This window comes from Anser cygnoides, chromosome 3, assembly GCF_040182565.1.
Source record: "Anser cygnoides isolate HZ-2024a breed goose chromosome 3, Taihu_goose_T2T_genome, whole genome shotgun sequence".
Lineage (NCBI taxonomy): Eukaryota > Metazoa > Chordata > Aves > Anseriformes > Anatidae > Anser > Anser cygnoides.
The window spans coordinates 50626035-50639307 of record NC_089875.1 but is presented as its reverse complement, the minus strand read 5'-3'; the positions used below and the strand labels follow the sequence as shown (position 1 = coordinate 50639307).

Here is a 13273-nt window from a genome sequence, read left to right as displayed (position 1 = left end):
AAAAGAAAGCCACTGTTCTTTCATTAAACTCTAAAAACCCCCTGAAGTTTATCTTCCCTCATCAGTACATAAGTACTATGCCTTTTCTTCAGGTACTTTGTGTACAATAAAGGCCAGTTAAGAGATGACAGAAATGGAAATGTAACGAGTATGGAGACTGTTCATGCATTATCGTTATTGCACATCTATTCCATCCTCCCTTATTTTTTTAAAAAAGAGAGTATTTCAAACACGAAGAAGCTCCTGAAGTATTGGACAGTGCTCCCTTCACAGTCCAGGTGGCTCCTACAAAACTTCTATCACTGTGACAACAGGAGTTAAAATGATAAATTTCACATATTTTTGATGCCATACCATTAAACAGCTGTGCTAAACATGATGAATGCCTGAGCCCAAGGTTTGCATGCGTAAGGTATGTTACATTTCCGTTTGGAAGTTAGGCCTGCAGGTGTAGCTTATGCTGCTTAGCTCTGCAAATCAAGGAGACATAAATCCTACATTCACAGTGTTGCTAAAGGCAGTTCCTCTGCAACTGACATTTTCTTGAGTGACACTGTATATTTCATATATAACAAGGTTTGGAATAAAATACTAAGATTCCTTTTTTATTTATTTCATTCTTCCAGATAATCCGCTCCTCATTGTCAGACCACCTGGTAAGTTTTCCGGTATATTTTTTGTGAGGTGCATAAAACTTGTGCAAAACAGTTACACATAAGTGTTAGAAGCATACTAACAGGCAGTTGGAATTGCAGTTTTAAGCAGAAGAGGAAACTTGTTCATTGTGCCAATTCACAAAACATTTTAGGACCCCTTATTCTGGTCTTGAAAAGAAACCTTGCAAAGTTATGGTAGATTGTGTAATTGATTTGGGTCCATCTTCTGCCTGGTACAACAGCTTTCGTTACTTAGTAATAAGCACCAAACTGTATTGCTTCTCTGTGTCCTTTAGTTGCCTGAATATAGCCTGAACAGTGTGACCAGTTTTTCCTGTCTCTAGCTGTCGCACTCATCCATGCTGTTCGTCATAAATAAGAAAAAGAATCAAGAATTTGTAACTGAACTGAATGACAGGGACATGTCATGAAGTTGCTGAGCTTGCTTTCTATTTTCAAGCCCATTGACTTTGCATCCTTCTTGGCCCTTCGCACGTTCAGAGCGTAATCAGAAGAGCTCATGTCCTGGCGCTAGGAACAAGCTTGCTTACGTGTACAGTGGTAGAGTAACCCCAGGCAGTGTGTGCTCTCAGAAGAGAAGCAGGAAAAAAGACTTCATGGTTATTGCACTCTGTCAGCTTTCCTAAGCAGTTAAAGTGGTTAGTTCTGGAGGTCTTTGACTACATTGTTCATGAAAACAATGTCCAGTGTCTGCCTCCCTTCCATTTTCTGTTATGCTTGTTAGCCTGTTTTTTCCACGTCCTCCCAGCTGTCTCTGATAATGTACAGATATTGGAGAGCATGCTACGCTTCTGGCAGTCAGTATGGGAGGCCTCTGAGAGCAATGGGCTTCCCATGCCCCTGGTCACCTTCAGGATTTTTGCTGTCAGTTATTTTCAGCGTCTGTTCATGGAAAGGAGGTTTTGGAAGGTGATGGCCTTTTGTACTTTATGCTTAGACTGGACAAAGAGAAAATATTTTCATGTTGTTGCAATGGTAGAGATAAGATAGACAAAAAAGAGGTCTATCGGAGCAGAATTTTGGGAACTGTGGACATGAAGAGCTGAAAAATCAGCTCTTGCAGGACAACGCAAAGCTTATCCTTCAAGATTTCTGGGGGTGGGCAAAAGTGATGGATGAAAGCAGGCTATTCACAGCAATAATACTGCATGCAAGAAGGAGATGGTTCATTACTCTGTTCTGAAGGACAAGCTATGGCCAAGAATCTGCAATCCTTTCACCACGTGACTAATTGCATAAAGTCAGTCCAGTTACATATGTCTCCGCTGGTATGCATATATACCAGCAGAGTTCTGAGGATCACTGATCAGTGATTGCTTCTCACCTGCAAGCGTTTACAGGATTCAATCTGTGTGCACAGAGAGAGGGAGGAAGAATAACTAACAGAAAAGCCTTCCATTCTCATTTATAAACCACCTCAAAACAGCACAGTAAAAGCAGGGCTAGAGACAAAAATACCAATTATTACTTTGAAATCTTTTTGTCTCTTTCTGTATCCATTAGTGCAAGAGCCTCTTCAAAAGAAGTTATGATCTCATGGTTAGTGTAAAGCAAATATCTAAGCAAACCAGTAGAGTATTTAATCTGTTGTGATACAGCTAAACAGTTGTCTCTGCAGCAGTGCTGTGGGCAGAGTTCCCCAGGAAAGGACTTGCTTGTCTTTTATTGGAACCTCATCTGTTTTGAAGTAACGTGAGAAAACAAAACAGAAAAGTAGGTTCCTGATTTCATCTTTTTAACAAAATAGCAAGAATAAACTTCACTTTACACCACAGGCTGTTACTCACTGCAGAATTTTTAACATCAGTTCTTTAGCAAAAGAATTACATTTTATACTTGGTGCTAAAATGCAAATGACTGTATTCAGCCAGTGTTGCTGTCAGACTTGCCATTGGGCTCTGTTTAGAAAACAAACTGAGTACCACTAGGTAGAGAACTGTCCTAATAAAAACAGCGAGACTATTTGTTTATTTAAAACTGAGTTCTGTACGTGAAGTCATTTTTTTTTACCATTTTAACAGTTATAATTGTCTACTGCCTAGAAGGGATTTAATCAAGTTCCTGGCTCTCTTATTTTTTTTAATATTTGTTCTTCAACATGTATTTCTGAATATAGAAGTCATTCATTAACCCACTGCATCATCTCTTGTAAAACGTATTATCAGATATTAGCCTCAGCTAAATGCAGACTAAAATGCTGAAGTCTGTCCTTAATGTTGATTTATTTATTTTTTTCTCCAAGGTGGTGAGCCTATCTGGATCCCATTCACTTTCAAATATGACCCCACCTATTCAGACTGCAGTGGCAAGCAGTATGTGAAGCGAACTTGGTACCGCAAGTTTGTAGGAGTGGTTCTTTGCAACTCCTTAAGGTACAAGATTTACCTCAGTGATGACCTGAAAGGTAGGCGCCAAGATTATCTTCCTAATGTATGATTACTTGATGTCAACTTCACCTTCTCACTTTATTCACATCTTACTGAGTCTTGTGTGGTGTCGTTGATCTGGAGTTACTAATATAATCTCAGCGGCTTTCCAGATTATGTTACTGTGCTATATGTATTGCAGTGCATTTGTGTAGTTTAAAGACATACATAGTTTCAATATGCAGCAGGGCCCACCTCATGTGTTACAGAGAGTGTTCCCTAGGTTTTAGCTTTTGAGACTACAGTCAAACTGATGGTATTGGCTTTTTTTATTTTATTTTATATTTTTTTTACTGTCACATGACATATTGAAATTACTGATTTTGTTGAAATTCTCTGTACTTGTAGCCTGTTGTGCAATGCCCATGAACTTGTAAAATGGCGAACGTTCCTTACTGAATTATAGAAGTGTTTCTCTTTTCTATAATTTATCCTTCTGTAATGTGAAGGTAGCATTATCCCCCTTTTCTGCCACTGCTTGTTCATTGATAATATTGTTTGAGTCACCATAATACTTCTGCTTTCTTCCACATCTATATACATCTAACTGGTGGTAGAAGAACATCCCAAACAAAAATAATGCCCAATCAAATAATCTGTCTCTATCACCGTTCAGACACCTTCTATAGCATTGGGGATAGCTGGGGACGGGGTGAGGACCACTGCCAGTTTGTGGATTCGCACCTGGATGGAAGAACAGGACCTCAGTCGTACGTTGAAGCCCTGCCCACCATCCGAGGTATGGTGATGCGGGAGCGGGATGCTGGCAAGGTGTCTGTCACCTCATCCATAGAACTAAGGGGTGGGGAGCAGGGCACAGAAAGAAGGAGAAAGAAGGGCATACAATGCAAATAATAATAATAATAATAATACAGCAACAAAATGGGAAAAGAGAAAAAAAATTGTACAGGTCTATGAAAGCTTTTTCCCAATTATAAGACCTGCCTTACTGAGGTGAGGAGCAGAAACTGTTTTACCTGACAAAAAGAACAGCTACAGCTCTGGAAATACAGCTTTTGCAAGTGGTATTTCAGTCAATTCAATGTAAAACACATAAGAATGCATCTAGTGACTTAATGTCAGACTGCAGGTCATTTATTCTGGCTTGGTAGAAATCTACTTTCAAGTGAAAATTCCCACCTTGAAGGAGTTCCCCTCTGCACACTGCCCAGATAGCATAGCTGAGAGTCTGATGGCTTGCTCCACAAAAGGAACCCAATCATGAAAGTTAGCCAATCTTTTCAATAAGTCAATTGATATAAATTATTCAGTTGGCTTTAATGGTTTCCATGTTATTTGTTGATACTCTTTTAATGGTGGTGTTACCAGGAAGAAACTGGAATAGTCACTGATATTTATACATTGCTGGGAAGTACTGCATTTCTTCTGTTCAGAAGAAGGATGGTTAATCCAGATGTGTATTCCTAGGTCTAGGAGACAGAGATAGAGAGCACACAGAAATTACATTATTGGCACAGCACAGCAGTGTTTCAGATGTTCCAGTGCACAAGCTATGCAGAGAAGAATGCTGTGCCTCTCCTAATGCTTTAAGCAGTTGCATTCCTTCTACAGATGAAGAAAAAGGCTATCAGATGAGGGAGAAAAGGCTTAACTCCATATTTACTGCATGAAATGATACCTTTTTATTTATGAAAAGCTGATGCTTGCTGATAGTCTCTTGAGCCGTGTGATATAATATGATCTGATGGTATTTTTTGCCCTAGAGTCCTTCATATATTTAAACCGATTTGCATAAAAGCTGCTGAAATATAGCCACATTTTGGTATGAAATGCAGGAGCTCTTTGGCAGACCCCAGCATTACACAATAGTTGAAAAGATTTTAAACTGTAAAACCAATCAGACCTGCAAGAAATATAAAAGACCAGAGCTAAACCATTGGAGAAGGATCTAGGCCGAATACCAGGGCTAACAAGTACCCTTTTGACAAGGCAGCTTGTATGCTTTCATTTGGGCTGTGGTATTGACTATTGCTGTGTCTGTTACTTCAGTTAAATAACAATGTCTCTGTTTTGAAACGTGATTGTGTGTTTTTTTTCTCCCAACAGGGTATTACCGCCAGTACCGCCAGGAGCCTGTATCTTTTGGACGCATTGGACACATGACACCATACTACTACGTGGGCTGGTATGAGTGCGGTGTGCCTATCCCAGGGAAATGGTAGCAGTCTGATTTCCCGTCGTAGGCAGGACAGGCTGACCACGCTTTTTGAATGACTTCTACCAGAGGACTGTGAGCAGCTGAGTTGGAAAAGAAAACAAAAAACACAGAAATGAGGCAAACCCGTGAAGACCCGCTGCTCAAGAAACATTTCTGCGAAGCCAGACACGGTCCTCACTTCACCAGCCTAAATCTTTGGTGCTGCTTGATTTCCACTTGGGAGCATGGACAGGATATACGTTTGGTGTCCTACCTTTCTTCTCTGGGTCTTCAAGGCACAGAGAGGTGGTTGCAACGTGCGCGACCTGTGAAAACTAGAACTGTATTAGCCATGAAAATGTGGAAGTTTCTTATATCTTGCAGGAATGACCTAAGCATGCTGTGCTTGCTGAATGGAATGCTAAACTGTCCCTGGCTGCCAGCGGCGGGTGCTGCTGCAGCCCGGCCCAGCCTGGCCTACCAGGGCTCCCCTATGCAGTCGTGCCACGTAGCTGGCCGCCCATCAAAGGCAATATATTCTCCTGAAGACTTACCCTGTGGGTTCACCCCCTGCTGGACTAATCACCAGGTCACAGTGTAAATTCACTTTGATATATATATATATCTATGTATATCTATATAAGTACAATACTGTACATCTGCAGAAGTACTGCTTAGAGATGCTGAGATTTTCTTGTTCACTAGATAAATATATTTGGAATTTTTATGTAAAAGGTGCTGTTAATTCTTTGAGATATTGCTATGCACAATATATTAACCAAGGAAAGAACTGTATTCTTCTTGTGAGTACTGTTGATCTGACATTTGAATTATTGATCAAAGACCTGTGTCCCATTTCCTTGGCAGCCTATGGACTGGATGTTCATTGGGAATCTACTCCTCTGTCCATGTTAGAGTGGCACTGTTATAGTACAGCAAAAATGCTTATTCAGCAGTTTATCAGCACTTTTAAACTTTCTGTCCTTTGCTGTTGTGGTGGTTAACACCAATAGGTAGCTAAGGTCCACCACGCTGCTCTCATCACTCTCTCTCCTCAAGAAAATGCAGGGAGAAAATACGATGAAAAAAAAAAAAAGCTCATAGGTTGAGAAAAGGTGCAACCTTGCTTTAATCCATTCTCATCTCATTGATGACAAATACATCAATAAGTTATTTATTCCTTTATTCCTTCATTGTCTTTCACTTCACTGTGTGGAGGCATGGGACAAGTAACTTGCAAATGGGAAACTGCCCTTAACTCATTTGCCCTCCAAAAAGAAGCCCAAGATGCAAATAGCAGGAAATGCCTGTGTCTTTGATCCATCCTGGGGACAAATTGGGATCCAATTCCTTTAAAATACTACCAGAATGTCTTCCATCCAGATCAGAAAGCAAAAGCTGGCATGGCTTAAAGCTATAAAGGTGATTTTTAGCAGGCATTGGAAGCTTGCAATAGTGTAGGATTTTGGTAGTCCTTCTGGGCAATTGAGCATTAATGGTTTCCTCAGTAACTTTTGTGGTCTTATCATTTCCTTGTAATATCTCATCACCTTTTCTCATGTTAGTGAGACTCCACCATTCTGACAGCCTGGGAGAGTAGCAGCATACATGGGGGACAGATCCAGTCTCTGGTCCATCTCTCACTCTCCTTCCAGCTTACATTTAGTATAGCACTAATACCTTTTAAGTTCCTTCCTGTAGTTATTGTAAATTGTATGGGGAGAAAATGGACTAAAGTGATTAGAGAGCATTTTATTTTTCATGGTGATTTGGGTTTTAACATTTTAATTATTCTCAAATACTTTTGCTTCAGTACAGTGCCAAATATATGGTCTTGAAATATACCTTTTTTCCCTAATAAACTTATGATACATGGTTCCATTTCTATTTCATCCTTTCTGATTATCTGTGTCAAGTAATCTGACAAAGCGACAAATTGTTAGCTTTCTCAAAGTCTTCCTCAGGAGAGCAGTAGGTGTTGACTTTTTCTAAGGGTCTGGAAGCATGTGAGTACATTGTTCCTTACATGTGGTTAACAGCTAGCATAGAGTTACCAAGGGCAAATCGTGCCTGACCAGCCTAATCATATGCTTTGTTGAGATGACTGGCTATGTGCACAAGGAGAGAAAAGTGCATGTACTTTCACTTTTGTAAGGCCTTTGGCATGGCCTCCTATAGTGTCCTTGCAGTCAAACTGGTGGCATATGGCTTGGGACCTTAAAGTGGACTTAAAATAATGAGAGTCATCAGACTCAAAGGGTTGTGATCAAAAATAGTGCAAAGTCCAAATGACAGCTGGCTATAAATGCCACACATGTGGGGCCAGCGCTGAGGCCAATATTTTATAATGACCTGCCTGAGGAGACGGAACGCACCATCAGCAAGCTTGCAGTTGATACTGAAGTGGGGCCGGGAAGTGGTTGATGCATTGGAGGGTAGAGCTTCTGTTCAGGGGGACCTTGACAGGCTGGAGAAATGAGCTGACAGGAGCCTCTTGAAGTTCAGCAAAGGGAAATGTGAAGTCCAGCACATGGGATGGAATATCCCCTTGCAGCAATACAAACTGGGGCTGACTAGAGAGCAGCTTTGTGAAATAGGACTTGGGGGCCCTTGTAAACAATATGAATACTCCAGAGATCCATTCTGACCTAAATTATTCAGTGGCTTTTTATGATTCTAAAGGAGACATCCCATAATAAAATGTATTTTTTCTTTTATTAAGTCAAAGTCATGCCTTGGCCCATAGCCCAGTCTTCAGCATGACTGAATGGGACTTGTGCCACTGACTTGAAAGAGCAGGGCCGGGTTTCACCAGTCATGGTTTGGCCTACTGTTTAAGGATGGATGTTCCCTCCACATAGTCAATGCAGTCTGCATTTTCACCTTCAGAGATCACGGGTGGATTTTGATTTGCTCATCTACAGAGATCTGTTTCCTTCATCCCCTGCTGGAAATAGCCTTGGGGGGGGACAGTCCTGTTCAGGGATGTCATCATGAGTAATGAGCTGAAGGCATATTTTTTTTCCCACAGCCTCAACTGAGGAGGAATTGGGAAGTGCTGGGGGGCAGGGTTGGAGAGCAGTGCACGCTGTTCCTCTCCAATGTAAATCCTCTACAAGGCTAAGCCAGCCCGAATGAGCAGGGTAACACATTACTGTGATAGCAGGTAGTTCCTTGAAGAGATAATACTATTTCTGCACACTGCTCTTTGTTTATCTACAAGGTGATGGGATCAGAAAGAGGCAATTAAAGCCATGTGGGTCAGGGCAGCCACTTCCCGCCCAGGTCCCTGGCAGTGCCCTGACCACTGGGCCACCCTCCCCTTTCCTGCTTCCCTTCCCCACTGTTCCTGTGACACACTGGTCCTGCTGCTGCACAGAGGGGACAGGGCTTCACCCTTCAGGGGGAGAAGCAGCGTGCCCGTGTGCTGGATAAACCCTGACTCCATCAAAACAGCTGTGTGGCAGGGGACATTGTACTGCTCTGGATGGTGCTAATGGGAAAGGGATGGGTCTTTCCCTTCATCAGCTCTCATCCCACGCCCCTCTCACTGGCAAATCCACATCTGCATCTGGTCTCCAAGTCCTTGGCGCCAGCTTGGAGAACGCTGTGTCCCTTCACAGGCTCTGAGTGGTGTTGCATCAACCCTTCTTCTCTGAGCAATCCTTGAGGGATCGGAACAGAGAAAGGGGAGGATCCCCACAGAGAGAAGATTCACACAGCTTCTGCTGACACTGCTTCTGGTCCAAGTCTCTTCAGGGCAGAGGGACGCAAGGGCCCTGCCTGGTGGGGAATTCTATGGAGCTGGAAAATAAAGGGAGAAAAACGCAACAGGGGAAGGGGTGGGGAGGAAAAGACAGGCAAAAAGTTGCTCGAAGCATTGTGTGGTCCAGGTCAGTTCCAGATGCTAATCTCTGATCATTGTACCATATTTTTGTGAGAATTGGGATTTCTGCCTCAAAGGCAGAAGGAATAATCACCAGCGTGTGAGAAATGCCAAGGGCTCTCAGGGGCAGCCAAAGCCCAGCATGCAGACCCTTTGGTGATGAAGGAAGCATTGGGCGTCACTTGGAAAGATAATTGAAGGCCTTCATGGGAGGTAACCCAACCCACTGAACAATGTAAAATGCTCCTTGTGGTTCCTCCCTACAAGAAGCTACATGGTTTTCTGTATCCAAAGTCCATGTCCTTTTTTGTAGCCTGGCAGACAGATATTTATGCGAAGAATTGCCTTCCTCCTGCAGAAGACAGTGAGATAAACACTGAAGGGAATGAGGTCAACACTGCAGCAGCCCAGCTCTGCTTCCTGGGGCAAGGCTGGCATCAGAGGACATCTAAAAAATCCCACCCCTGGAGAGCTGCCCGTCTGCCCAAGGGGCCTTAGCTGGTAACATTTGAAAAGAAAGCCATGCCTTGTATCGCGGCTCTATTTCTCATTGTGCTTCTGTGCCCCATAAAGCAGGGAGCACTCCCGCAGGACTTGTGCCACATCGCTGTGCCAGCTGCACCACAACACTCAGTGAAAAGTATGGCCCTGGCGGGAACGAGGACTCGGAGAAGAATAATGCCAGACTCATAGCCGAGTGCGAAGAAGTTGCTGACAACAGGAAGTCCAGCTTCACATGGTATGGCAACAGCCTCAGGGCACGTCCTCATCTACCAACAGTTACCGTAACTCCTCAGTGCCAGTTGTGTAAGTGGCCTAACAGGGCCATAAGTAACTCAAGCTAGCTCCAACATAGGCCTTGTTTTGTTAGTGGGTTGGACCTGGGTTCCAAAGGTTCCTTCCAACCTGAGGTAGGGTGCATGGCTATGAATATCAGCCACGGTGTCGTGCAGCCAGACAAAACCAGAACCGAAATGTCACAGAATCAAAGTACAAACTCCAGGAAATTTTCACGGTGGCTTTACTTACTAGGCAAAAATTATCACAGACTCACAGAATGGCTGAGGTGGGAAGGGTCTTCTGAGGATTATCTAGACCAAATCCCTCTGCTCAGAGCAAGTTCAGCTACAGCAGGTTACTCAGGACTGTGTCCTCTTGTGTTACATATCCCGAAGGACAGAAGCTCCACAGTCTTTCTGGATAGCCTTTTCGATCTCTGTCACAATAAACAAGACATATCTAAACAGGATTTCCCGTGTTTCAGTTTGCACCCATTATCCTTTCAGTGGGGAGCGGCTCTGCCTTCTTCACCCCCCAATCAGGTATTTAGGCTCATTGGTAAGGTCCCACTCAGTCTTCTCTCCAGGCTGAACAGTCCCAGCTCTCTCAGCCTCTGCTTGTATGTCAGGTGCTCCAAGCCCTTAATTATTTTTGTGTGCCTTTTCTGGATTTACCCATCATGTCCGTGTCTGTCTTGTACTGAGGCGCCCAGAACTGGACCCAGCATTCCAGATGTGTCTCGCCAGGGCAGAGCAAAAGGAAAGAATCACCTCCCTCACCCTGATGGCAGTGCTCCTCCTAATGCAGCTCAGGATGACACTGGCATTACCCCTTGCCTCAGTGGAAGCTGTAAGCCAGTTTACAGATGAAGGCATGATCATTTGTAAGGGAGTGTTTGAAGGAAAGAGAGTAGTCTCCTGTGAAGAATTGCTGAGCTTGGGTTCTTGTTGCAAGTAGTTCCTGCACATGCTTTCCAAATGTGCTTTGTGCAAGCTCACAGCTGCTTCTGGGGATAAGGTCACACATGAGCGTTGGTGATACCCTCACACTTGTGCAGTAGGCCTCTAGATGGCAGGAGCTGTTGTTTGGCCAGGACTTACAGCAGGGCTGAGTGACTGCAGTGCAGATGGCATGGCGCATTCAGCATTGTACACACATAGCGAGAAAATTGTATTAATGAGAGACCAGATTTGCTGTAGGAGAAGCCTGAAGTCCATCCCCATGTCTTAGAGACAATTTCTAAGAGTGCCCAAAATTTGTGATCTGTTATGTCTAAAGCATTGGAAAGTTATAAGTAGAAACAGACAAAGTGTAAATACACAATGTGCTCCTGCTGTGTTTTCTCAGGAGATACTTTCCTTAAAATTGCAGTCACTGTAATTTTTCTCTGGAGTACTGTGGGCAGCAAGAACCAGTTTATCTTGCAGTAGGAATAAAAACATTGCTGACTGTTTCTAGGAGGGAAAAATGTGCTTTCATAGTCCCCTTGAATATAATTGCAATAGTGTTTCTGCCCATCAAATTGCTTTCCACAGTTCATCCTTTTGGAGTTCTTCATTCCCTGAGCTGCAGCTCCTCTTCATTAAAGATTAGGGTCATTTTATTTATTTCATTTATTTATTTAAATCTGCTAATAAAATCCCCATAAAGTTTTTCTGATCCTCCATCATTAACCTATTTTTCCCCCCTCCTTGACCTACTGCTTCTGTTAACTGGAGATTCTTTCTTGGAGCTGAGTGAAGCACTGACTGTGTCCTGAAATTATGCTCTAAAAATGCTACACGTTGAAGCACTTAGAGGTTGGTGTTCCTTCCTGGCACCCGTGCGTATGATCTGCCTTGTCTCAATACCTTCTAGCAGATGTTTATCCTGCCTTGCCCATACATTACCTCATCCATAAACAGAGATGTTAAATGTTACCGTCTGTAAGTCCTCCCCAAACCACCCAGTACCAGCATTTCCCCCTTCCCTATGGCAAGTGGCATCAAGAGGGATTGAAATGGAAGTTATAAATGATAAGGAGATGGCCTTGTATCAAATCTTCCGCACTCCTCCATCTAATATGGCCTTTCTGTCTCCATGCCAGCCCCTGTCAGGCCTGGCCTCCACTGCAAAACTTCCCCTGGATGAACCTTTCCAGTGTTGCTCATGGGTCTCCTCACAGTGCAGGTGCACAGGCATCAGGTTGGAAATGAGGAGACATTTCTTCTCAGGAAGAGCAGTCAGGCATTGGGACGGGTTGCCCAGGGAGGTGGTGGAGTCAGTGTCCCTGGGGGTGTTCAAGGAAAGGTTGGACATGGTGCTTGGGGACACGATTTAGTGGGTGACATTGGTGGTAGGGGGTGGTTGGACCAGATGATCTCAGAGGTCTTTTCCAACCTTAATGATTCTATGATCACATCCCATGCATGCTGCAAGCTCGCGGGCAGAGCTCAGGCACTACTAAGTCAACTCCTTCCCACAGGCTACAAGTGCCATCAGACAAAGTGAGGATCATTTTGGCTGGCCTTGGAAGGTCAGTATTCATGGATGAACTGTAGTGAGGAAGGAAGGGGCTGATCCAAATGGCTCCCCAGAGGGGCCTGTCTCTGCTGCTTATTGGTTCCTCTGGACCTCCTTGGGCAGATGCTGGTAGTCCTGTCCCCCAGGGAAGGGCAGGATGAGAGCCCAAACCCATGCGACGTGGTCACCCTTACAGGCAGAGCTGCCTAAAGGCACCAGCACACAGATAAGGGAGGTCTGCAGGCTGCAGAGGGTAGCTATAGTATGTTTTTGTGTTCTCTACCCAAACAGCAGAGTATGTAAACACAAATCAGCTGAGGTTGTATTCAGTTTATGTTGCTAATCAGCAGTGAACAAACAAGAGAAAATGGTTCCAAGCTGTGAATATGTTACCATTTCCTCCTCCTGAATGTGAGAAAAAATAAAACCTACAAAATTAATAAAATTGTCAGCACCAGCTTTAGGCAGCATAACCTAACAAAACAAAGAAACTGCTAACCAGGATGGGGACTTGTCCCTAACCAGGATAGGGACTTGTCCCTGTTAACTTCAAGTTATGAAGTTAATGGGTTATCTCTGCAATTCATTCTTTTGTATTTCACAGCTCTGAATATTTACCTTTCAAAACTGCACACTAATAAGCTTGTCTGCCATCCTGCATTATTCTGGGCTTCTGCACAGGGTGTCCATGCAGCCCACCAGATCTCTTGACAGATCCTTTACTACTCCTCAGCCTGCAAGGCTCAAAACTGATCTTTCTAATGAGCAAACCACGACTTCCAAGGTGATACTATTTTTCTAGATTTTCAAATCTCTTGTTAGAAGTATTCTTTTAAGATCTTTT

At 43.5% G+C, this 13273-nt stretch overlaps 1 protein-coding gene across 2 annotated transcripts in view; it reads left to right on the top strand.

Annotated features, from left to right (window-relative positions):
* FNDC1 (fibronectin type III domain containing 1) overlaps nucleotides 1-7142 on the top strand; it is a 66602-nt gene extending 59460 nt beyond the window's left edge. For both annotated transcript variants that reach the window (XM_066994159.1, XM_048067870.2), the window contains exons 17-20: nucleotides 627-656; nucleotides 2920-3081; nucleotides 3720-3842; nucleotides 5171-7142. In XM_066994159.1, the coding sequence (XP_066850260.1) occupies nucleotides 627-656; nucleotides 2920-3081; nucleotides 3720-3842; nucleotides 5171-5286 (431 nt within the window). In that variant the 3' untranslated portion in view covers nucleotides 5287-7142. The remainder of the gene's footprint in view (nucleotides 1-626; nucleotides 657-2919; nucleotides 3082-3719; nucleotides 3843-5170) is intronic.
* Nucleotides 7143-13273: the final 6131 nt, after the last annotated feature.